Source organism: Delphinus delphis, chromosome 9 (assembly GCF_949987515.2).
Source record: "Delphinus delphis chromosome 9, mDelDel1.2, whole genome shotgun sequence".
NCBI lineage: Eukaryota > Metazoa > Chordata > Mammalia > Artiodactyla > Delphinidae > Delphinus > Delphinus delphis.
The window spans coordinates 93,313,097-93,338,236 of record NC_082691.1 but is presented as its reverse complement, the minus strand read 5'-3'; the positions used below and the strand labels follow the sequence as shown (position 1 = coordinate 93,338,236).

General features: G+C 46.9%; 1 protein-coding gene across 2 annotated transcripts in view; it reads right to left on the bottom strand.

The window, feature by feature from the left end:
- TBXAS1 (thromboxane A synthase 1) overlaps positions 1 to 25,140 on the bottom strand; it is a 150,454-nt gene that overhangs the window by 43,047 nt on the left and 82,267 nt on the right. For both annotated transcript variants that reach the window (XM_060020023.1, XM_060020024.1), the window contains 4 exons: positions 16,231 to 16,319; positions 14,331 to 14,479; positions 12,452 to 12,582; positions 8,107 to 8,421 (listed from right to left, as the gene is read on the bottom strand). In XM_060020023.1, the coding sequence (XP_059876006.1) occupies positions 8,107 to 8,421; positions 12,452 to 12,582; positions 14,331 to 14,479; positions 16,231 to 16,319 (684 nt within the window). The remainder of the gene's footprint in view (positions 1 to 8,106; positions 8,422 to 12,451; positions 12,583 to 14,330; positions 14,480 to 16,230; positions 16,320 to 25,140) is intronic.

Below are 25,140 nucleotides of genomic sequence, written 5' to 3'. Positions count from 1 at the left end.
AAACTGTATCAGCCTGTCATCATGGGTCAGTGGTTTTTTTTAAAAACGTAACTATGTTTCCAATACTGTATTATGAATGCGACTATAGTACTGTGTGCCATACACAACTTTATACTGATTAGTATATAGGCTAGGCTACCATACAGCAAGCATATTATTGCTGCTTCTTCATGATCAGTGCATGAATCATTATAGCTGTAAATAAATATGAATTTCTTTTTAACATTATCTTTTCCTTTTTGCTGTCTAGTGTTCGTAGCACCTGTAACATCTGCAGTGTTTTGTATCATATAAGACAATACTGATGCAGGTACTGACAGATGATTCGTCTTGTAAACAGACGAAGTAAGCTTATGGTATTAATAAATACAGGACAGTATTGTAAACGTATTTTCTCTTCCTTATGATTTTCTTAACATTTTCTTTTCTCTAGCTTACTTTATTGTAAGAATACAGTGTATAACCTAACACACAAAATATATGTTAATTGACTTCCAGTCAATAGTAGGCTGAGTTTTACTTAGGCTACTATTACTATGACTATTAGTTAGGCTAAGTTACTATTACTACTATTACTTAGGCTAAGTAGTTAAGTTTTCAGGGAGTCAAAAGTTATACGCAGATTTTTGACTGTGCAGCAGGTTGGCACCCCTAACCCCCGTGTTGTTCAAGGGACAACTGTATTTAAGGAAGCAAGATGATTTTAGGGTTATAGGCAGTACACTTCTGAAGACACATCCAGAATTAATTCCTGCATCACTTTCTCTCTCTCTCAGTCAAGTGAGAGTGAAACCATTATTGTTGGAAGAATTTTGGAACTGTTTTACTTTATTAACAAAAGGTAAATCATTGGCAGAACGTCAGTACTTTAGCTATCATTAGAAATAAATACTTGGGCTTCCCTGGTGGCGCAGTGGTTGAGAGTCTGCCTGCCGATGCAGGGGACGCGGGTTCGTGCCCCGGTCCGGGAAGATCCCACGTGCCGCGGTGTGGCTGGGCCCGTGAGCCATGGCCGCTGAGCCTGCGCGTCCGGAGCCTGTGCTCCGCAACGGGAGAGGCCGCAACAGTGAGAGGCCCGCGTACCGCAAAAAGAAAAAAAGAAAGAAAGAAATACTCGTTACGTACTTCACAACGGAGGGAGGTGCAGTCTTTAGGGTTTGGAACCTGGCTGCTCAGAGGGTGGGCCATGGACTGGCAGCATCAGCGTCACCTGGGAACTCGTTGGGAATGCAGAGTCTCAGGCCCCACCCCAGACCTACTGCATCGGAACCTGCAGTTTAGCAAGATCCCCAGGGGATTCATGTGTACGTTGTATTTTGAGGCGTTCCACCCTAAGGCTGGTACTGCCGTCTGTTGACGCTAACCTCACTGTGCCGGCGTCCCGGTTCTCGTCTTTGTTTCACAGTTTGACTTTAGAGCTCTAAGTTGTTCTTTGTTCCTATCTCTTGCTTCGTACCTCGTTGCTTTGTGTTCTGTTGTACTATTATGGGATCTGTAGGAAAGGGAAGCTTCCAGAAGAACCACTAAGCCCCGTGTGGCTGGGAGATTGAATCAGGGGAGCAGCTGAGTGGACCCCTCCTAAACTGTCAGACAGCAGGGCCCCAGCAGACCTGGGCATAGGGCAGGAAACCTTCTCAATGGGGAAAAACCCATTTCCAGTTTTTCACTTGAATCTTAAAATCAAGTTTAAGATTGGCCTGCTCCCTGTGAAAAGGGCCCTGAAGATTGACCCTGAGTGGAATCCAAACTGGGAGACTTTTTTTTTTCCATAGTGAGGATGAATTTGTGTTAAGATATTCACAGTTTTTCCACCCAACCCTACCCCTGTGAAAAAGGACGTGTATTTATGAAACAGCTGGATGGGGCAAAGTGACTCTGTGCGTGCGTGTGTGCGTGCATGTGTGTGCGCGTGCGTGTGCGTGTGTGAGCCACAGAATATGTTTTTTCCTTTGAGATCCTCTGGCTACTTCAAGGAACAAATCCTCACCCTTGCTCACATTAGCAGCATGAGCTAATCAGCTGAAATACCCAGCATAGAATGTTCTTTTATCCTTAAGAGAAAAAGTTGTATTTTAATTAGGTATTTATAGTGGTTACAAAGCAGCTCTTCAAGAGAAGTTGTAAGAATCTGGCCCTCCTTCTAAGGCATAACTGTGTTCACATCATCCTGAAGAGAGGCTGTGTATCAATCTAGTCCAATTGGTGATAAATTTACAGCTGGGTTCTGCACAGCAGATTTACAACAACAAATTAAGCAGAAGGAAGATGGGTCATAAATTTTGGCTGCCGCAGTCCGGCACCAAAGAGAAGGAAAGAGAATGGTTTAGCCAGATCAAAAGTCAATAATTTCAACATAAAGTGCTAAAGCTACAGCAAAAACAATTTATATGGAAAGAAGTTTTTTTTTTTTTCCTTCTCATCCTTTTCAAAATTAGATATTGGAGAACACAATGAAGCACCCATACTACAGAGGTCTTATTAAATAATCTGTGTGTTTTCTCAATTTTACAAATGGTCCAAATGGCACAAATCTTTCCCCACTCCTCCCCTATTGAAGGTACCTCCCCTTTAAGATGACTGAGGAAACACGTGGGGAAAAAAGAGAGTTCCCCATGAGACTGGTGACTTGAGAAAGAAAGTTTTGTGAAAGGAGGGGAGGCCAGACACAATTCCAAAGCCAGATGATTTGGGAGGAAACATACATGTTCTAGAAAGAAGCAGCCCCGAGGCATGCGTTACAGACTATTATAGCTATATTTTATACTGGAACAGAGATCTCTGCCCTGAAAGGAGAAAAGCAGTCAAGGCCACTTGAGTCAAAAAGGGTGGCGAGAGATGGGGTATTACCACACTGAACGCGTGGGGTGTAAAGCGTGTATCAAGATAATCCCCAATAGTGAAGGATGGCCTTGGAGTGTCCCTATATGTGCCAGAAGTTTAGTTCTGTTCAAGGAGAGCCCCTGAATTAGTGGCCTCACCACCGACAATTTCCCATCTTCACTGGTAAAGGATGCTATAAGGCCAACTGCCAACCCGGGCATCACTCTAACCCATGAAGAAGCATTGGCTGGCTCTGTGGACATCGCCAGGCACTTGGTGTGAAGTGACCACATGATTTACAAGAAGCACACATCATTTAGCAGTGCAGAAGAGCAGGCAGTACGAGTCACTGTTGGATTTATACCTTCAGCTTTGGAAAGCTTGTTTTTACACGTTCAGGGGAAAGGCGAGTGGGATTGCACGGCACAGAATTTGAAAGTGGAGCTTCTAATCTGGAGAGCATGGATTCCATGTACGTGGGTGGACACACTGTTTTCTGGCCACCTAGCAGCCACTCACCCCACTTCTAGTAACAGGGGCTTAGGGACCCACTCCTCCTCCATTTGAGTTCTGGGTGGCTCCGGCGAGGCCCCTTCTGGGCACCATCCAGGGATGGGGAGTGACCCAGGTCTAAGCCAGTCAGAGCATCATATTCCCCTCAGCCCCGGTGATGGGCTGAGAGGGAGGCGCATGACCCAGTGTCTATCAGTGAGATGCTGCAAGACTTCCACTGAGAACCCCCAGGACAGAGACTCTTCCTTCATGCTGGACCTGAACCAGCTCTCCACTGCCCCTATCCTCAGCCCATGAAGAGATGAGAGGGACTTAAGGAAAACGTATCAGGGCAAGGGGTCTTCAGCCTGGAGAAGAGTTCTCCTGTCCTGAGTCGAGGAGGTCGGGGGGCGCTCCAAAAGAACCGTTCCTAGAGAGACGAGGCAGCCACCCGAGCATGGCGGCCGTCTGCTGATGCAGCACGATGGTTCCTTTGCCCTCTCTACCTACGTGAGCAAAGGAAAAGTAACCGGAGAGAGATGTCAGGGCACAGACAGGGGACAGCAGAGGGAGTAGCCCCTGTGGGTGTGGCCAAGATGTGTGACTCCTGTGTGCCACTCAGATACTGCAAGGCATCATTGGTCAGCTCCAGCCACCTTGCCAGTACCCTGCTTAAGAGGATTGGCTGCCACCAGGAGACCCCAGCACCCAGAAGCTGTGAGGCAGGAGCCCCTCCCCCATCAGGGAACTGTGGGGATATGGGGTGGTCGCAGGAGTCAGCCCTCTGAATAACGCCTGCATCCGTCCGCTTCATACCAGAGGCCACATACCTTCATACCACAGGGGAGGGGCTAGGAGAGGATTTAGGGATCTGTTAGAAGCCCCACCCCTGGGAGGAGATGGGGGTACAGGAGACACCGGGGAAGGAGGGGAAGGTGGGTGAAGAACAAACCACACCGCCTCCCCCAGACAGCTTCCTCAGGCCGTAGGTCAGCCTGAGCTAAGGGGATGGACGGGCATTGAACTGGATCTGAGACTGAAGTTTTAGCCTGGACCAGACTGCTGAGTTATTTAAGGCCAAAGGGAACAGAAACCTCTGCGATCTGTCCGAAGTATCATCAAGGAAAGGGGATGAGATTTGTCAGAGCATATTTAAAAGAAATAATTGGAAAAAACACAAAAGGATTCCGTGTTCAGGATTCCATGTTCACTTAGTTCAGGCTGTTCAACATACTGGTTACACAGTTGTCTTGAGACTACTAGGGGAGATCCTGTCTAAGAACGGAGTGTGCCCAGCATGACTGGAGCTGAGAGAGGGGGAGAGACAGCAACCTGGGTCTCAGTGACGGAGTTTGAGCCCCTGCGTCAAGCCATACCTGAAGGCAGGCTTACTCTGCAGTTTTCAGTTACGTGGGTCAATAAACTCTCTGAGCCAGCCTCGGTTGAGTTTTCTATTACTGTCAGCAGAAAGAATCCTGATACAGTACACACATACATACTTTTTCTTGGGGAGAAAGCATAGCTTTTGTTGGATTCTCTAAGGGCATTGCTAAAAAAAAGGGTATGGCTCAGGGAAGAGAAACTCTAGAGCTCAAATCCAGTGACCTCATTGACAAATACAAGACCATCTAATGAGATGTGCAGGACTCTACAGGGATATCATGGAAGAACTAGATCAGAACGTCCTTGGATGTAGGGTCTGGAGCCTGACTCTGGTATTAACTGGCACTCAGAAAATATTTGTTGAATGGAAACCAGCAGGAAAATTATCACAAGTCATACTTTACATGCAAATTTTCAGGAATATTTTCAGGAAAATATCTAATGTGTGAACATCTAAACTGCATTTCCATGTTCTGACAGATGGCCCATATTAACAGAACTCTGATTACAGAAAAAAAAAGAAAAGAAAAGAAAAAAGAGAACCTAAAATTATTTATTGCGTGTGTACCACGTGCAAACTGTACAACTTTTAACACTATTGTGGCTCTACCAAATTTATTTTTGAAAAAGACCAGCTCTATATATGCCCATTTCTCAGAGACAGTCCCACCTGTTACCTAGAGAAAGAAAATGACCCAGGGGCTTTCATGGCTGGGGCAGGGCTTTGGACCCTGAGAGTCCAAGGCTGTATTCTCAAGGTGGAACCAGGGACCGCCTGCGTCAGAATCACCTGGGATGTGTATTTAAAATACAGGTTCCTGGGCCCTGGCCCAGACTTATGGAATGAGAATCTCTGCAGGAAGGGCCCTGGACTCTGCATCTTAGCAATCTTCCCAGATGATTTTATGTACACTAAAGTTTGAAAAACTTTACCTCCTGAAATCTGTTTGTTTGCCCATGTGCATTCCGCACAGCCCCACGGGAGGTCGTTCTCTGGGGAAAGAAGCCCCCATCCTAGGTTGGGGGGATTTGAAGGAGGCCAGGGTTTAGTGAGATCGTATCACCCTCCTTGAGGTCAAGGTCAGTCTAGGCCATGTCAGAGGTAAGGGGTTGTGTGCGTGAGGGCCTCTGAATGAAGGCCTATGGAAACCCTCCCTGTGCAGGTGAACATAACCAGTGTAGCTGGGGGGACAGACTCCCGGAGCCCCGAGCTCTGTGAATGACACCACACATTCTAGACCTGATTAAGTGCTACCTTCTGTTGCCCTGGAGAATTTCATTTGGAAGGAGGGATTGTTGAAATAGACATAACTTATTGTTTTATTTGGCAATTAAAGTCCCTGAAGGTGAGAATCATGGCTTCTACCTCTCAGAGCTGCTGTCCCCTCTCCAGGCCACTACCGTGTCCACTACATGGCTGACCACTCTCTAGATGCTTCCAAAGTCTTCAGTTTGACCGGCCTTCTGGTTTATTTGAGACCAGGGGGCTAAATTCCCTCTCCTGCCTTGACCGCCTTCCTGGGATAGCTGTCGGAGCTTCCTCTGGGAGGTCGCTCTCCCAAGTTCTGCAGACGTCTGACTTGGGTACAATTGACTCTGGGGGTGGGATTGATTGACTGAGGCCCATGCATGCCCCCCTTCCCCTGGCCACAACAGTCCGTTCAAGAATGGGCAGTGACTTAAGCATTCTGACCAGAGTGAACCTGATGACTCTTGCTGAGAATTTGGGGTCACAGGCTCTCTTTTCCATTGGTTATGAGCAAGGAAACCTGTAGTCCCAGGTGTTCTTAGCAGGCTGCTTGGGGCTTCAAGACGAGGGCACAACTGAGAGTGGGACCAGTATGAAGGAAGCACAAACAAGAAGTGGGGAGAAACTGGGACCTGAGTGCATCTTTGAGCCTCGATAAAGAGTTGCTTGAAGCCACATCTACCCCTTAGCTGCTCAGTGATTTGTATTAATAAGTACCTCCCTCCTTTTATGTGTGTATTTAAATCATTTGGGGTTGGGTTTTGTTTCCTGCCCTAATTGCATCCGAATATACCTTCAGCTCCCCTTATCTCTCTTGCAGTAATGTACCCCAGTCATCTTTGATCCTTCCTCCTTGACCTCCTCAACTGAAAAAACCCCACAACTACCTATGAAATGGGGTGAGACGGGTGGTGGAAGTAGGTAGTAGGGTTAATGGATTCATGGCTTGTTGAGACTCCATGCCCAAAGAATATTGATTAATAGATCAATGTCAACCTGCAGGGAAGACCTGTCCTGCTCAACATTTTAATCAATGACTTGGATGAAATAGGAGACATGCTCAGCAAGTCTCAGATGACACAGAGCCGGAGGAATTGCTAATATGACAGATGGTAGAATCAAGATTCGAAATTATTTTGGCTGACTTGCCCAATAATCAGGATAAATCGAAACTCTTGCACCTATGCTCAGAAGATCAATGGTCCAAGCAGTGGACTGGGGACACCGGGCTTGGCGGATGTCATAACATCACAGAACTTTACGTGGACCATAAGCTCGTGGTGAGCCAGAAGTTGAGGCAATTAGTAACACAGGTAGTGCAGTTTCCAAAAGAAAGCCTCACCTTGCATCTACTTTCCCCAGTGGGATAAAGAAGTGGAATTTCCTGGGAAGCAGTTTTCAGCTCAATATATGAAAAAAATTTCTGACGGTTCCAATAATGGAACAGGCCTCCTCCCAACATTGTGAATGTAATAGTCATTACATCAGAATGTACTAGAAAGATTTCTATTATGGTGGTCTTCCTTTGAAAGTGCAGAGTTTTTAAATGACTTTCTTTAACAACTCATAAGTCAAAGCAGTACACACATAAGCAGAAGAAACAGTAGCCGAGCTCAGCACCTTTGGAAGTTTGCTTCCAGTCCAGCAAAGAGCAGCCCCATCTAGAAGGAATATCTAGAATCTGGACTTGGCCCTGTTTCACATCACTCCAATCACAGACCTATTCCCCAGCACTGCCCCCATCTCCATTCCGGCTTTGACTTGGCCCATCCTTAGGCCTGCTTCTGCCTTCCACTTGGCTCCATTTCCCGGCTCACATCCACCTCCCTGAGCATGAAGACCCCACAGACAGAGCATTGGGAAACCAGACCTCCTTCCCCATCCCTGATCGTTGACGCTGACTGCCCGGGACTCTGCAGCTTCTCTGAGCCAGGCTTGGTTTCATGGACCACCCCAGACCATGAAGGCATGGGACAATTTTTCTTTTCTTTTTTTTCTTTTTCCCTGTTGTTCTGAGCACTCCATTTTACTCGTTAACCCAGAGAGATTGGGAAGGCGGGCCATGGCATCCTTATAAACTTAGAATGTGATTTTAACAAGATGGTTATCAAAAATAAGTTTCACTTCTATGAGCATACAATCGCATGGACAGCTGTACTCACATGTTTCTCGCTGAAATGGTCCACCTCTCTCAGAAGCTTCTTTTGGCAGTGAGGGTTGGTGGCCAGGAGGTAGGTGGCGAAAGAGAGAGTGTTGGTGATGATCTCGTAGCCGGCGATGAGGAAGATGAAGGCCTGGCCCACCACCTCGTCCACAGTCAAAGGCTTGGACAGGAGTCTGGGCTGGTGTTGCTGGGAAGGGTTCACTGTGCATTCAGTGGCAGAGAAGACTTGCCCGACCATGTCGAAGTTCTCCACACCCACGGAGGTGGTGGAGTGTCGGGCATCCAGGACCATTTGGAGGAAATCTCTCCGCCTCTAAGGAACAAAAGAAGGAAGAGCATATTTTGGCCTTAGAGTCACATAAGAGAGGCTTCTTGGAGCACAAAAGAAGATGTGCACACGCAGCTTTTATTTATTTATTTATTAAAAATTTCTTATTTTTATTGAGGTGACATTGGTTTATAACATTAGGTAGGTTTCATGTGTAGGACACTATATTTCCACTTCGTTTTTTTTTTTTTGGCTGCGCAGCATGTGGGATCTTAGTTCCCCAACCAGGGATCGAACCCACACCCCCTGCAGTGGAAGCACGGAATCTTAACCACTGGACTGCCGGGGAAGTCCACATGCAGCTTTTAAAGAGCTCGAGAGGAACGAGGATTTTCATTGCAGGGTTGTCTGAGATGGAGAGAACCTGGAACCCCGCTGCCCATCCCTCACTGCGGCACTGGTTCAGAGACTAGCGCGGCCAGCAGCAGACTGTGATGCTGCCGTTACAGAGGATGAGGCTGCTCTATCTGGGCTGAGTCAAGAAGATGTTAAGCCACTTCAGTAAGTAAAAAGAGCAAGTTGCAGGACAGTATGCATAGGAGAATCTCATTTCTGTAAGAACAGGACATGGACAATATCTTTAATTATGTTTGTCCCTGCATAGAAAATGTTTAGCAACATCCATACCCCACAGTTCACAGTGAGCTGAGGAGCTGGGAAAACCAGGGGGGCTTTTATTGTTTTTACTTTATCCGTGTTTGTATTGTTGGCTGGTTGGTCTTTCCAGCAAGAAAGCAACTGAAGCATCATATGGATTTAAATCAAAGCACGTGCTCCGCTGTTCACTTTCCCACCATCCAGGGCTTACTTCTGCGCCATGTGTTTCTCACAGCGGGGAGTTAACAGGACCTGGGGGCGGGGGAGGGAACTAGCTTTGGTAAAGCCTGTCTTCAAAGTCTCCAGTCCTTATTTTGCGTCCCTTAGCCTAGACTCCTCCTGTGGGTCCTTTTTATCCTCAGTAATCTCCTACCCCATTTAAGCGGTTAGAGGTTTCTTACCATTTCCCCCTACCTTCCTTATCAGCAATCTGCATATTCTTTATATTTTTACTACCCCTAATGGTAGCAATGGAAGTGTTTACGTATGGCTTTAGGGTTGACAAAGTGTGTACCTGGCACATCCCATCTTTGAACAGCTCTTTGATGTGAAGAGTGACAACCAATACGTTACTCTTTTCTGAAGTTTATGGGACTCAACAGCATAAGGGAGAACATTAGAACCACCAACAGAAAAAATGATAATTTCAGAGAACTTTACTTGTTGTATCATTGTCTCAACCGGTTGGCTTCTGAATTCCTATTGCATTAATAATCTATGTCACACACGTTAGCATCTGTTAAGGTGGTTGTTATGTCACGTGGGGTCGCTTGCATCTCCAGGGCAGGATCCTGCCCCACCCCGCTCGCACACCATTCCTGTACTGTGCTGAGCACATGTTAGCTCTGCAATAAATAACTCCACAGATAAACATGCAACGCCCTACGTGCATTTTGAGGAAGGCTGTGTTGGATCTGCTCGCAACTGCGTGCTACTTGGAGCAGGAACCTTGGAGACATGAGACGTTTGCAGCTCTGCTGCTTCCCAGCTTTGTGACCTTGGGAGGTGTCTGCTGAGATTCCAGCAGGGCTCCCAGCTAAGCCTGTGGGTGGCAAGAACCTTGAGACTTAGGAGGCAGGGCCTCAGTGTCCTGCCAGTCTGCTTGGGTGGGAATGGCTGAGAGAATGGCCCTTTCCACCCTCCTTCCACCCTAGCCCTACTCGTTCTGCTTCCCAAATGGCATCCACAAGGGTTGGCTTTCCGCCAGCTGCCTTCCTGTTGCCTGGTCAACAACTGGGACTCTACCCCTGGTCCCGGGGCAGGGCACGATGGCACGCGTGGGAGGTGAGCATCCTCTGCTCTGTCGGCTCCTGGATGCTAGCTGGGGACCCCAGAGCATCCCTGGGCTCTCTCTTGGCCGGCACGTGTGAAACTCCTTGGGTGCGGTACAGCTGTGGTCCCTGAGGCTTGCTTGTGGCTTTGCTGGAGTCGTGTGGGGGCCATGATGGGAGGGAGGGCACAGGCACATCCACACTGTTGGGTTTTCCCCGTGGCAGAGCTGCAGCTGGCACCCTTTCCTCTCATCCCGGCTCAGCCAGGCTGCTTCAGGGCTATGGAGCCTTACAGAAATCTGTCTTAACCTCCAGCTCCAGAGGCCAGAGGAAAGGGCTGCTCTCTGGGGCCTGTGCACTGGAGAGGAGCATTAGTGTAGATGGGTTTCTTTTGTTTGCACTGCATCACGGAGGCTATTTGAACACTGCCCATTTAGGACTGCAACAGTGCTGGTTTATGGTTATATCCAAGAGAAATATGCACCCTGATAGATGTAGGTGTCTAATCCACCCATCGGCCAGAGCTTAGGAAAATATTTACCTTTTAACATCTGTGCTGCATTTTCCACTGCGCAAACACACATCTGCTTGATGGAATGTCTACAGAGTTTAGATGGGTTTAAAGCAAGTTTTCTTAGTAACCATATAGCTCTGTCTTGACACGGGCAGTCCTGGATTTGTGGTTGGGAGGTTTTTCTCAGATCAGCTCATTGTTTGAAACAAATAGCTCTCGAGTTTATAAAAGGAAAAGCTTGAGGCGATCCCAGTAATTGGACCTTTAATAACCCCTCACCTCTTAGTAAGCTATTTGGTGCAACGGGGTTAGAATTTTCAGCCTGATTCTACAACCAGTGGGTTTCAGGCTGGGGGCGGGGTGTGTGACAAGCCCCATATGCGTGAAGGAGGACCTTCACCGCAATACTAAGGTTTGAAAATGGGACTTCCCTCGCCACTCCTTCCCCGGGCTCCATCCTCACCCTGGAGAGGCGTGAACCTGGATGAGAACGGTCTGTCCTTTTAGACGGCAGAGCTGGGCCAGGGACACCAGGGAGCTGATTCTTCCCACACCTCTAAGGGCGGCAGGTTGAGTTCTCAGTGGTTTGGGCCAAAGGGCCGTGAGCTCGTCTGCACCTGTGAGCTTCCGTCACCTTCTGGTCTTGGACACGTTGGCTGCACAGGATCCAGAAAGTGAAGCCGGGCAGGCCGAGGCTGTGCCTGAGGCTGCTCCGTGCTCCCAGCCACTAACTGAGCCCTGATCTCCTGCTCGGCCAACGCTGCAGCGCTGGCCCTCCGTCCCCCGCTTGGTGATCCCCCCTGAGCCGCCCAGTCTTTGAGAAAACACGCCACAGCTACATCTGACACAAGTCAGCTCAGGAAGACACTTCAGCCTTGTTTCTTCCTTTTACGTGGTTTCCTTGACTGCAGTAAGGGCCATAAAGAATAGCATTATACATGCATGAGCACATGCAATATTGAAATTCTTTTCCTTAACACTGAAAACTCCTATTTCTATTCTCAGCCAAGTTCAGTCAACAAATATTTACTCGATTCCTACTGTGAGCCAAGCATAGGGCAAGTCTTCAAGGAGGAAAGCAATTTCTAGGTCTCAGTGAAGCACGCGAAGCCCTCAACCACGCATTTTGCAGCAACGCCCTCCACGCAGAAAGGGAACGCGGGGCTGGTGACAGCTGCCTGAACTCCCCTCTAATGATGATGCTGTTGGTGCTGTAGAGCCCCATCTTGCTGTTTTTCAATATAAAGAATACACCGATGAAAAACACGTGGGCGAATTTACCCAGAAAACTCTCTGAGGCTGCCCGTAACCTGGGCTGGGAGTGATGCTTGAAATAGGGAGGCCCGTGGGCTTGGGGGAGGACAGCTTGAATTCTACTCGCCTGGGTCAGAGTGTGGACAGATTGCTCTGGGCTTCTCCCCACCGCCCTTCCTGCTTGCTTTCACCTTTCTCTCCTTATTTTCCCCTCCTCACTGCCCCGCCTCGGCCGCCCCGGCAAGCTCTAAGGGGTAGGCCACCGAAGGACAGCATGGCGTGGGTGTGTGGGGTTGGGACTGGAGGGAGAGAAAACAGACAGCGACGCCAGCTTAGCTTCTACTCCATTTCGATGCTGTGTCCTATTAAAATACGTTACCTCGTCTGCTGCTTGCTGGTCCCGCAAGGCCATCACATTCCTAATGAGTTTGTTAAAAAAGCCATTCAGTTCATCTCGGTTCTTATTGGGCAAAATCCGGGCCAGTGGGACCATTATGGATGGAAATGATACTTGAAAGAGAAAAACAAAAGTGGCATTGAAAAGGGGGTGAGAATAAACCAGGGCTATTAGATGCCTGTTGCCAGGAAGCGAGCCCTGGCCTTGAATCGGTCTTTTGAAGGCCTCTCTTCCCCTCTGAACTGCCGCTGCTCCGAGCAGGGTTCTATCTTATTCTACCTCGGGACTCCTTCCTCTTCCTTGCCATAGTAAGCCCTTCATAAACGTCTGTACAGTTGAATCCCCACTTCCATCTACCCCTCAAGTCTCATGCTTATAAGTTAATTTCCCAGGTCCTAGAGATGAGAGTCCAAGGTCTTTGTACTTCATCAGGAAAGAACAGATTGCAGGCCATGTTTCAAGTCTTAGCAAGTGGTAGAAGCCGATCTACTTACTTAACTTTCTGGTCATTTGCATTTTTTGTTTTTCCTTTGGATCATTTTCCCCAGAGCTGCCACCTGAATTGTCTCTAAGAGCTGCCGCTGCAGCTGCTGACAAGGATGCTGGCCTCGTCCCCTGTGGGCACGTCCCTGCACACCACGTGCAGCCTGTGCCCTTGCCACCATGCCCTGGGCATGACAGGCCTCCATGACGAGGCTCCCCGGGTCAGGGACACTTGTCCCCTCTTGGACGGTAGCCTGGGCCGTGGGCCAAGCCCGTCTCTGGGGAGCTCAGCTCAGTTCAGCTCCTCAGCCTTCACGGTGGGCCTACTGTGCACAGGCATGTGTGGGAGCCGGGTGGGAGGACCCTAATGGACCCACACCGGTCTCAGGATGCTCCACCCCTTTTCAACAGCGGGAGCCTGAACCATAGTGACGCAGCAGGGAGGGAGGGCTTGGAGTGGCAGCAGCCATGGAACGGCGGACCCACCTGCCCTGCAGGGCGCTCCATGGTTGACGGCGAGGGCATTTCCCTGGAGTGCAGAGGGTGAGGGGCGAAGGAGGAGGCTGCTTGGACCCCCAGAGTGACAACTCCTACGATGTCAGTGCAGAGCAGAGGGAGGCGACAGGGGCTTCCACAGAAATTGACTCAGAAATGGGAATGAAACTAACCAAGGAATGAATAGAATTTACCAGCCCAGCAGAATGGTTAGGAATTATGGCAATAATCAATAACCATAATAACAACACTTCATTGCTTCCATAAGAAGCAAGAAGGTACCGGAATTGGCCAGAGGGTAAAAACTCACTTCTAAAACAGAAATAAAATAAATGGACTGGTCTCCACAGCATTCGGTAATCTGCTAGTCACCCATCACATATGATTTCTAATTCACTCTGCGTTGGCTTCAAACAGAGAAGGGTTCTAAGGAGGAATCTGCTGGGGGTGAGAAACATGCCCTAGAAAATGAAAGGTTTGGGTTCCAGTCTTGGCTCTGCCTTTCTAAGCCTCAGTTTTCTCATCTGTAAAGTGGGGAGGAGAATGCCTTCCTGATGGGGTGAAAACCAGCACTAACAGAGGCGATGCAGGCGAAGCACTCAGCCCGGTGCACGGCGGCCATGCTCGCTAAGGCAGTGATGAGCCAGGCCAGGGCTACCTGTGTTGGTAATAAGTGGCGCCAGACTGGTGCAGAGGAGCCTGGGCGGCTCCAGGAAAACAGGGGCTCTGCAGGGCAGACTCTGCAGGGTGACTCTCAGAGACACCCTGAGTACCCTTTCCAGGTGGCAGGGGCTGAGCCCCGAAGCTGCCTGGGGCCACCGGGGTGTCACGGGGTCTGCCCAACTTGCCCAATTTACCCCCCCTCCACAGGAGCTGCACTTACAGATTAAAACCAGGATCGGTTTGGGGATGGAGGTTGCGAAGAAGCGCCGGCAGTGCTTCACAAAGGGGTGCCCGGGAGCCTTCTGGGAGTTCACCTGGGCGCCAAAGGCGACGCTGGCAACCACATCTGTGGTGTAGCAGCAGTAGCACCTGTGGGAGAGAGAACAGTTTGCGTTTGGAAAGGACTCAGCCACGGGCCTCCCCATCCTACGCACTCCTGGAGGGGCACGACTCCATTGTCTACCTGTTTGAAAGGGGAGCTTCTGGCAGATCCGAAGCGAGGTGGTGGGAGAGCAGCCCCCAGGATTAGATCCTGGGGGCATGAGAGCAGAATTTGAGGGGGAAACATAAACACATAACAGCCCATCTAGACAAAGTTGGGGGAGGGGAGGAGAGCCTCAGGTATTCAACTTTCAGCCTTCCGGTAGCTGCAAACCGGACTCAGTCAAAACCAAGACGTACACTTTACATTTTCCTCCCCAGGAAGGAGGGAAAACACTTGACCTGAAGCCTATGTGCTTTACAGAGGCCTTGCAGAGGCGATCCAAGGCCAGGGCCTAACGACTGATGGATGTACAGCAAATTGTGATTGATGAAATTCACAGCCTGGTTTTCTAGTTCTATTAGCTCTGTCTCCCTCTTCTTCCTAGTGATTTTACAGTTTTCGTAAGAGCAACAAACAAAAAACCGGGGCCCTTTTAGGCTCAAATAAATACAAGACAAACTTTGGTACCAGCTTCGTGAACATGTGTATATTATTATAGGAAACACACATTGCACTTTAGAAACAAACACAAGGAAAAGGGTCTGGCAGTAGCTTCAGAAAAATTAACCTCTTAGGCTCTAGGAAACCTGCCCCCCAAATGGCCCTTTTAAGCTAGAATAATTCTTTTTTGCTATGTCATAGGGGTAGCAGGTTGCTTGTAAAAGGCTCACACGGGGTGTTCATATCCTTTTATAATGAAAAGGTCTCTTTTTCTGGCTTGAGGTAGGCGCATGCTTAGTTCCTTTTCTTCATAAATCCTATAACCAATCACTTATCGTCAAGGACTACACGACATTTCCTCCGGGTGACGTCTTTTATTCTGACTGTTTTTACTGAAAACGTTTCTATAATCGATGACACATTTCCCTGTGACAGCAAAAACAAGAATTCGACTACTGAATGTGATTTCTTCTGATCCTAACTGTTGACGATGTAAAGGTTTTAAGAGTTGTTTACTTTGTTTTTATGGCTGCTGGGCCCATCTTATCTTTATCCAACTCACCATCTCATGACCAGAGAGAATGTAGAGGAGAGAGTTTTGTAAACAATACGGTAGAATGTAAATGCTGGTGATGATTATGTTATTATTTTATTAACAATGATAATAAGAGCGAGTTGGCTTCTGGCTAATCTGCTGTGTGACTCTTCATCTGGTATAAACCATAATTTAGCACAGGACAATTAGGCAAAAAGCCAGACAGTCAGTCGTTTAAACTGAGGGCCCACCACTAAGTCCTGGCTTCTAGCCTGAGGCGTGCCACCGTTTTTCTTGAATTAAAAATGCATGGACTCCTCCCCCCCAACCCCCCGCCCCCCAGGACCCTGTCCTTTCTGCCCAGACATATCTTGCCCGCTCCTGGGTCTATAGAGGTCGGAGGGCAAGTCCACCCACAAAACACTGCCCACTCAGGGTTCCCTCCACAAGCCACAACCCCCTGGGCTTCGTCTGCGTTTGCTTCACATTTTCCGTGGGTTTCATTTCTTCTTCTCAGTCCACCCATACTTTTAGGAGCTTCTAGCATTTCCATAGTTTGCTGGTCCCAAGGTAATTGTCTGGCAATTACGTACAGTTACAAGAAGCAGCAATTCAAACGCGTGATTTCTCATCTGTAATGTAGCCACGCGGCGCCCTTACCTCTGGATGTCGAAAGCGTCCCTGGATTCTGCGTAGTGCTTTAAGTGGGCCAGGAGCAGGTCGCAGGCTTGTCTGATCAGAGGTATCATCTGATAGCAGATAACAGAGGTGTAATTAGGACACCATGCAGGGAGCACACCTAAATTAGCTGCAGATGAAGAGGTTATATGCGGTGCTTCCCGGAAAAATGGTCATCGTTTCGAATGTAGCTTTCATGCACCTAAGATTCAAGAGGAAGATCTAATACTCACAAATATTACAAAATACGATCGCTGTAAACGTCTATTTTAGTTGAAGCAATCTGTTTTTTTTTGAAAGCAAAAAGAAGGAAGGATTTAGAGTAAATACTGTGAAATAATTATGAAAATGATCATTAAATGCTTAGAAATGAGACTCAGTACTCAGTTTCGTGACATTTGGTTAGTATTAGAGAGTAAATAGGCCACAATCCATATGTACCAACTCTGGAATTAGCCCAAATCCCTGTTTGCTTGGTTCCAATTATACTTCAGATCCTCCACTAGCATGTAGAATCTCAGTATTGAAAGGAACCTAAGGTCGTCCATTTCAACTTCTTGTTCAGTACGAAAGTCATTTGTACAGCATGTGGATGGACGGTTATTCATTTCTGCTTAAGCTGTTCAAACCTTCAAATATAGGGAACCCTGGACTTTAAAAGCCTTCAGTGCCCATGCAGGACAACTACTGAATTTCTTTTTTTAATACTAAAATGTCTTTATTATGGAAAACACCTAACATTCACACAGAAAGAAAGAATGGTATTATGAACGTTCATGTAGCTGTGATGCACCTTCAACAAATTTCGGTCTCATTTTGGCTACCCACTACATTGACCCCAAAAGTCCGGCTTGAGTGGGTGGAATTCTTTGTGGAGCCTGATGGGCACACACGTGACCTTTTATTCTCTCCTGTATGTTTGAAAAGCCAAGTCGGAAACGACGAGGGGAATCTTTTTTTTTTTTAACATCTATTTATTTATTTATTTATTTTAAACATCTTTATTGAGGTATAATTGCTTTACAATGTTGTGTTAGTTTCTGCTGTATAACAAAGTGAGTCAGCTATACGTATACATATGTCCCCATATCCCCTCCCTCTTACGTCTCCCTCCCACCCTCCCTATCCCACCCCTCTAGGTGGTCACAAAGCACCGAGCTGATCTCCCTGTGCTATGCGGCTGCTTCCCACTAGCTATCTATTTTGGTAGTGTATATATAAGTCTATGCCACTCTCTCACTTCGTCCCAGCTTACCCTTCCTTCTCCCCGTGTCCTCAAGTCCATTCTCTACGTCTGCATCTTTATTCCTATCCTGCCCCTAGGTTCATCAGAACCAGTTTTTTGTTTTTTTTTAGATTCCATATATACATGTTAGCATATGGTATTTGTTTTACTCTTTCTGACTTACTCCACTCTGTCTGACAGACTCTAGGTCCATCCACCTCACTACAAATAACTCAATTTCGTTTCTCTTTATGGCTGCGGAATCCTTTTAACCAGTGTACATTATGGGCAAACATTGTAGCTAGAGCAACATGCTGTGATACATTGTCCTGAGCATTTCTTATGGAAAACATACTTTGAAATGTTACTTACGCTTAGAGTTTACTTTTTTGATACCAAAATATCAGTTCCTGAGATCAGGAGAGACGTTTGTCTGTTTGTTCATTTTTGTATCCCCAGCACTAAGAACAGCACTTGGTATATAGTAAAAATGGAAACAGCATCTCAGGTGCAATCCCGTAAATTGTAACTGGATCCCTTCCCTGCAAGTCAGTTGCAAAGCCAGGGGTACATGTTGACTTTTTGAGAAGACACATAACACAGACAAATATTGGCATTCAGGTCAATGAAAACCACAAGGTTTCTTTCCATGAGTCATCATCACGTGCAGTTGATTTTTTGACCCTTGAGGGTCCATTCGTTGGAAAGGCTTTACGCTGACCTAACACGTATTGCTGTAGAAAGTTGTCCCACCATCTGTTCTGAGCAGGGCCATCTCTTACCTGCCCTGAGACAGTCAGGTGATTGGAGAGGCCCAGCAGGGGGGCCAGCCTGGGCTGCTGCTGCCTGAGGCTGGAGGATCACAGGGTCTCGTTGGACCCCTCCTTCCTATGGCCCCCTCCAAGCCAGCCCCATGTGCTCTGGGATGTAAGGAAAGTACTGTGTCCCCAGGGACCCCACTGCTGGCTGTGGGAGTTGGTCCTGAGAAGCAGAAGGGCGCCCCTGTTGAGTGAGACTGAGTGAACTAGTCTGAATTCAGGGCTCCATGGCCCGGGGTGGGGACAGTAGCCTGGGTGGCACCTATGGGCAGCTAGTCAAGGAGCAGATGTGCAAAGCAGAACACACCTACACACCCAGTGGAGGGATGGCAGAGCGTCTGAGACCCTCCCCTTGTATTTTGTTGCCGGGACTCTTAGAGGGAGTATCTGGAGAGGAAATCTGGGGAAAAAGAACTTTCTGCTCATCAAGCCATAAGGGCTTAGAGCACTGGGGTGATTGTACTCGGTGTGGGTGGACCAAGGGTGTGCTCACACATTCAAATGTCATCTCCTGTGTCCCTGGCTATTCCTTCTTTGTTCCATTTGAAATTTGGTCAGTGTGCCTTCTAGGCCTTTAGTTTGTTGCTATGTACACAGGATCGGACACAGAGCTGTGGCCCTCCACTAGACTTTAGGCAGCCACGGAATTGGTCAGTATCACTGTTTCCAGCTCTCTGGTGAGCTATGCATGAACCTAAATAAATAGCCCACCAGGCAGCATCTTATCAATGTCGGTGGCGGAGGACTTGTCAAGTAATTTGCCAGAACAGAAGTATAATTTACCTCATCTACCTATCCTGAAGTCAGCTCAAAAAGAAAGAAGAGGAAAAAATGAGGATGACTATCCTGAATTACTATCTTGGTAATTCTGAGCGGACGCTTATGACTGCTGCATTCTTTTCTAAATTCTCACAAGCCATCAATTTAATAATCCATCAGTACAAAAGTGTGGGCAAACGGGTCACTTCTAGTAGCCTCTAGGCTTTTACTCTCAGTAAATCTCTGACTAACTTAATGCTGGAGAAGTTAGTACTATCTAAGTCACATTTCTACGACTAGCTCACTGACTACATTCCTTCCATTATTTTAATAAAATTAGCGGTACAAGTGAACTCTACCTTAATGCAATCTCATATACCAAAATGTCTTTTAGATTTATTTCAGAGGGATAGTAACATGGTCAAACGAAGAATACTGTTTGAAAGGAAGTCTCTTTAGATATCAAACTTGAAGCTTCTTTCATGCAACAAAACTGGGATGCAACATAAAATTTGATTTACACGCAGCTCTTCAGAAGCATGCCCTGTGTATTAAGAGGTAAAGAGGGATCTCTCCATATTGAATCCAATCGTATGCCTGGACAGTGCAAAGTGGAGGCTGGACCAGCTGCCCACCATCAGTTCTTCTGTGTGCTGTGATTAGCATGCTTTGTCGTCGGCTGGCGTGATTATAATTTCTACCACACTCTGCCTGCTGTCTGTTGAGCTGAATGGATAATGACATTTTTATTTAGGTTAATGTGATATGAGATGGGGCATGTACTATGAAAAATGTTTTAAAAAGCGATGCAGAGAAAATATTGTAAGACACTGGAGCATGATCTGTATGTTGGACAATACCATCACTTCAGGTTTGCTTCCTTGCCTTATACCCAAGCAGTTATGGAATATTTACTCTTACACGAGTTGCATACAAACAAAAGCTCTCTCTGATGGGCTTGCAATCATCTTTATACAATCCACAAACCCCACAGTTATTCCCCTAGATTTGCAGACAAGCAGGCATAGGTGGCTTGTGCAAACACACATGCACAGATGAATGCACAATGCTATCATCACACAGATCTTAACAAAAGACTCTCATTTGGTTGCTCTGTTTCATCTTCTTTGTAGGATAATGAGTGAGTTCTATTTTTGTTTTTTCCACATTTTTTTCCTAATGCACATATGTTATATTCATAATCAGAAAAAATATTAATGTTATTAATTTTTAAATTAATGATTAAAAAGAATGATTTGGGGGAAGGATTATAGTCCAGCAGCCAAGCCTGGGGATAAAGTTTCCCATTTTGCATCTCTCACCTCTCACATTGGTTATCTTTTTCTTTTTTTTTTTTTTAATTTATTTATTTTTGGTTGTATTGGGTCTTTGTTTCTGTGTGAGGGCTTTCTCTAGTTGCTGCGAGCGGGGGGCCTCTCTTAATCGCGATGCGCGGGCCTCTGACCGTCGCGGCCTCTCTTGTTGTGGAGCACAGGCTGCAGACGCGCAGGCTCAGTAGTTGTGGCTCGCGGGCTCAGTAGTTGTGGCTCACAGGCCTAGTTGCTCCGCGGCACGTGGGATCTTCCCAGACCAGGGCTCGAACCCGTGTCCCCTGCCTTGGCAGGCAGACTCTCAACCACTGCGCCACCAGGGAAGCCCCCTGGTTATCTCTTTTCTAGATGATGCTGAGTGTACGGATGGTCAGATTTTTGGTAACTAGCAGTAACCATCAAGGGAAAAGCAACATCCGCAGCCTGGGAAGGAAATTCCCCAAGGAAGGAAGCCCTTGCTCACCTGGAGTTTACTGTATAATTGCTTAGTTAAAAAAAAAATGGAATCTTTACTGACTGAGTCTGAGGAAGTGTGAATCAAGGTGTAGACAGAGGACAATAGAGTTAATTCCAGGAGGTAGAGAGGTCTTCTCGAGGCTAAGACTCTGAAGTTGTAAAATACACTTGGCCTGGGGAGAGAAAACACTCAAAGCCAATAATTAGGTTTCCTCTCCTTGGCACTGTCTAGTTGTGTGATGGGCAAATAGCTTAACCTCAATAAGTCTATTTATTCATCTGCAAAATGGGAATAATAATACCTCTGTTGAAGAGTTGTGTCCAAGATTAGAAACAAAATGTGTGCAAGTTTTAGAAGGCAGTGAGTGTTCCGAGCCTGGCGGCTGTCCTCTGGAAGAGTCCCATGCTCCCAGACTGGTTGGGGTGCCCGGCATCATTCTCTCTTCTCTTCTTCCACGCGGACGGTGTCCTATTGGATCCACCTGTCTTGCCTCACCATGTTAACATCACTTCCTCTCTTACATCTGTCCCTGCATCTTTTTCTCCCTAGGGACCACTCTCATTCAGGCTTTGCTGCCTGTGACCTGGAACATAGCTATCATCTATGAGGCATCATCTATGAGATCATCTATGGGATTCTTGAGAACAAGGACCATATCTTAAGCATCTTTATAGTCTGAGTAACTTGTGTAGTGCCTGGCACATAGGTGTACTAAGAAAACAATTTTTGAAAGTGCCTCCTGTCTTTTCACTTTCTAATCCATCCTGTACTCAGTCACCAGATTGGTCTTCTGAAAATACTTGTCATGTGAGCAATGTTTTGTTAAAATTCTTTGGAGATTCCCACTGACTTAGGGATCGCATGCTGGAGCCTTTACTGCCCCCAACTAGGAAGCTGCCTGCTCTTAGGACATAGAACAAGCTTCTTAGAACATAGAACAAGCTGTCTGCTCTTAGGACATAGAACAAGCTTCTTATCCTACCCTCCAAAGCCCGCTAAGAACTGAATCCTGCCAATAACCATGTGAGTAAGCTTAGAAACAGATCTCCTCCCAGTTAAGACTTCAGATGAGATCACTGCCCAGGCCAACAGCTTGACTACTTGACCTTGATGCAGAGGCACCCAGCTAAGCCATGCACAGATTCCTGACCCACAGAAGCAATGAGCTAATAAAGGGTTGTTGTTTTAAGCTAAGTTTTGGGGTAATCCGTTACACAGCAAGAGATAACTAATACACTTTCAATGACACCCTCTTCTGGCAACTGTTGTATGTTGTCATGTATTATTGAAGTTTTTGGCATTTGCTCTGTTAGAAATGAGCACAGTGCAACACATTCAGTTGATTCTGTAGAACAGGATGACTGAATATTCCTTGAGGGCCTTGACATAAAAGGTGTGTAAGAAACGTTAACAGAGTGAGGTGCTCTTTCCATTGCAGCATGAATGCAGTGCAGTTTGCTGGGAGCTGGTCCTGAATGAAAGACCTGAGACCCATGCTGGTTCTACCTCTTACTTTGGACGAGTCGTTTGAATCTCTCTGAACTTGAGTCCTCACTCACTCCCAACTGAGGGGCTATTTGCAATGAGCTGCAGAGTCCCTTTCCATGGACACGCTAGGATTCCGAGGTCACTAAGCGGCAGCTGAGACAGTTGCTTGGGGACCATGGAAAGAGCAGGCAGCTTCCTAGTCGGGGGCAGTAAAGCCTCCAGCAATGCCATCCCTGAGAAGGCCTTTTGGCATCTGTTTGACGCACTGACTTCAGAATTACATAAAGATCTAAAAGGCAGAATCTGATTATATTTATGCTTACATAATTTAATAAAAGTGAGACTCCAGATCCACTGACTCCTGGCTTGTTGCTTTTTTCTCCAAAATCAGCATCCACATTCCTTTTGCTCCTCAGTTAATTAACTTCTAGGTTATAATTTTGCTCAATGCAGCTCTGATGCCATGAACTTGAAAAGCAAGCAAACACGCACAGTTAAGCCTCTGGAGCTCCTGGAAGTTTGCGGAATGGAGTCAGCCTGAGTGCTGGGGGGAGACACGTTTCCTGAGCAGGGAGAGTGTCTCTCCTGTGTCAACTCAGACTTCTAAACTGAGATGCCCACCCCCCCTTCCACCCCCCCACATGGATGGTGTGTAGGCTGCGTGCCGCACCTGTCCATACACGAAGAGAGATTCAGAGAAGAGCCCGAGCAGAGGCTGCCACTCTGAGATCAAACACGGCCCCTGGGAGCCACCCGCCTGGGAGCCACGGCAGAGCAGAGACTCCAGAGGGACCACTTGCGGTTTCCCTGCTCCGCCCCAGGGTCCAGGGGACGTCTGGCATCTTGGAGGCTAAACAGCTGAAGTGGAAGCCCTCTTCCTTACTCCCCGCCGCTTTCAAGGATTTAATAGCTCCTCACTCTACAGTGAAGTTTGTACCAAGCCTTCCCCTGACACAGAACAGCCGACTCCATGCCTCTACGTCTTCTTCCAGTTTCTCCTCACTAATCCCTTCCACGTACGCCGTGTTCCAGCCAATTTGTACTGCTCTAGTCCCTGAACACACCCTGTACTTTCTGTCTAGATGCCTTTGTTCCTGCCGCTTATTCCACCTGCAACGCACCTTCTCCCTCCGTCAAAACTCAGCAAGATCTTCAGGGCTCAGTTCCAATGCTGCTCCCCGCCCTGCCCCCTAAAGTGGTTTCTGATGCTCAAGAGAAGATGTGCGCTCTGTCACTGTCCTGGTAATAATGCAGGAGTTTCTGCACCTTCTACATTATAAACCCCTTAAAGACAGGAGCTGATAAATATTGGTTGAATTTTATGAATTTAATGTTTCATTCTGTTTGGCATTCTTAGACCTGTTTATAATGCTGTTTAGGAACTCATCAGAGGGGGGATTTTCTGAATAAATAAGGGTCAGCTAATGGAGATGGGAGATGGTGTGTAAACATATTGTTGGATTAGAAAATAGAAAAGTAATATGTTAGAGTGCTCTAAACTGGTGACTAATAAATGTAAAATTAATACCAGTTAACGAAACTTGTAGCCTCCTTCTGCCACCCAGATATTAAAAATATCCATGACTTATTTTATGCAAAATCTCCCGCTGGTAAGTATCAGCTCTAGCCGTCTAGGTGAATAATCAAGTGTCATTTCTAATAAGTCAGTGGCTCCTGTCAAGAGTTGTAACCAATGAGAACTCACCCTGATGAGGTGGTGGCCACTGGTGTTGCCAAGCAACAGGCAAGCTGGGAGGCACGTTTAGATGCTCTTTTAGATTTAACCAGCGGCAAGTCAGAGTGACATTATGATGCTGGCAAAGGAAAACCAAATTATAACCCAGGATGGGGTGCCCATGATGAAGAGTATGTTTTCTTTTGAATGCAAACGGAAAAGGAACATGTTTAACCAGAATTTAAACAGTCCATCATTATACCAGTTTTAATTAGGAGACTAGGTGTCAGTGGAATACAACTGTGCTGCAGGATAATGGTCTCTTGCTGCTAGATAAATACCTAGACGTTCTGGAAAGTGGGCAACTGGTCAGGCAGGGACAATGTATTTTTGGACTCTGAAGTATTTATTACCACAGCCATACTTGGTTATAATGACTTTCATTTTTATTGTCTGGAAGGATTAAGAAATAAAAGCAAATATTAAAAATAGGCTTCTGGAGGCAGATGCAGCCCAGAGAAAGCTGCTTGCTCCAACATTGCAGGAAGACCATGTTCTGTGACAGAAGCCCTCGTGCGTGATTGTCTGAAGCGTTTACAGTGAAAATTTAAAGGCCAAACTAAACTGTGATGATGACTGTAATTCTGCAAAGACTTTTGCTCTGAAATGGTCATGGCTAGGCATTTACTCATAAGCTGGCCAGATCAACTTAAATTTTTAAAAATTGTAGTCATCCCCGAGCAATATGTCTTCTCCAAGGCAGGAAAGGCCTAGAGGGAATAATAACCACATCTGTCTCCGTCTTTAAGATTCGTACATTATTGACTGTGTCTTCCTGACAGGAAACATCTGGATGAAAGTGAAAACTTAGGCATTGAGCTGGATCAGCAGTGACTGGGAGGGATACCAGCCTTCCCTGTAGGTCTGATTTTTCTGACTTTTCTTTCTTTTTTTTTTTAAAATAGTCTGGTCAATCAAGATTTTATTATGTGCGATTTAAAGGTCATTAAAAATGCTGAAGCTAATTCTTTTTTTCTGGCTGCGTTGGGTCTTCTATGCTGCGCGCAGGCTTCTCATTGCGGTGGCTTCTCTTGTTCTGGAGCACAGGCTCTAGGCACTCGGGCTTCAGTAGTTGTGGC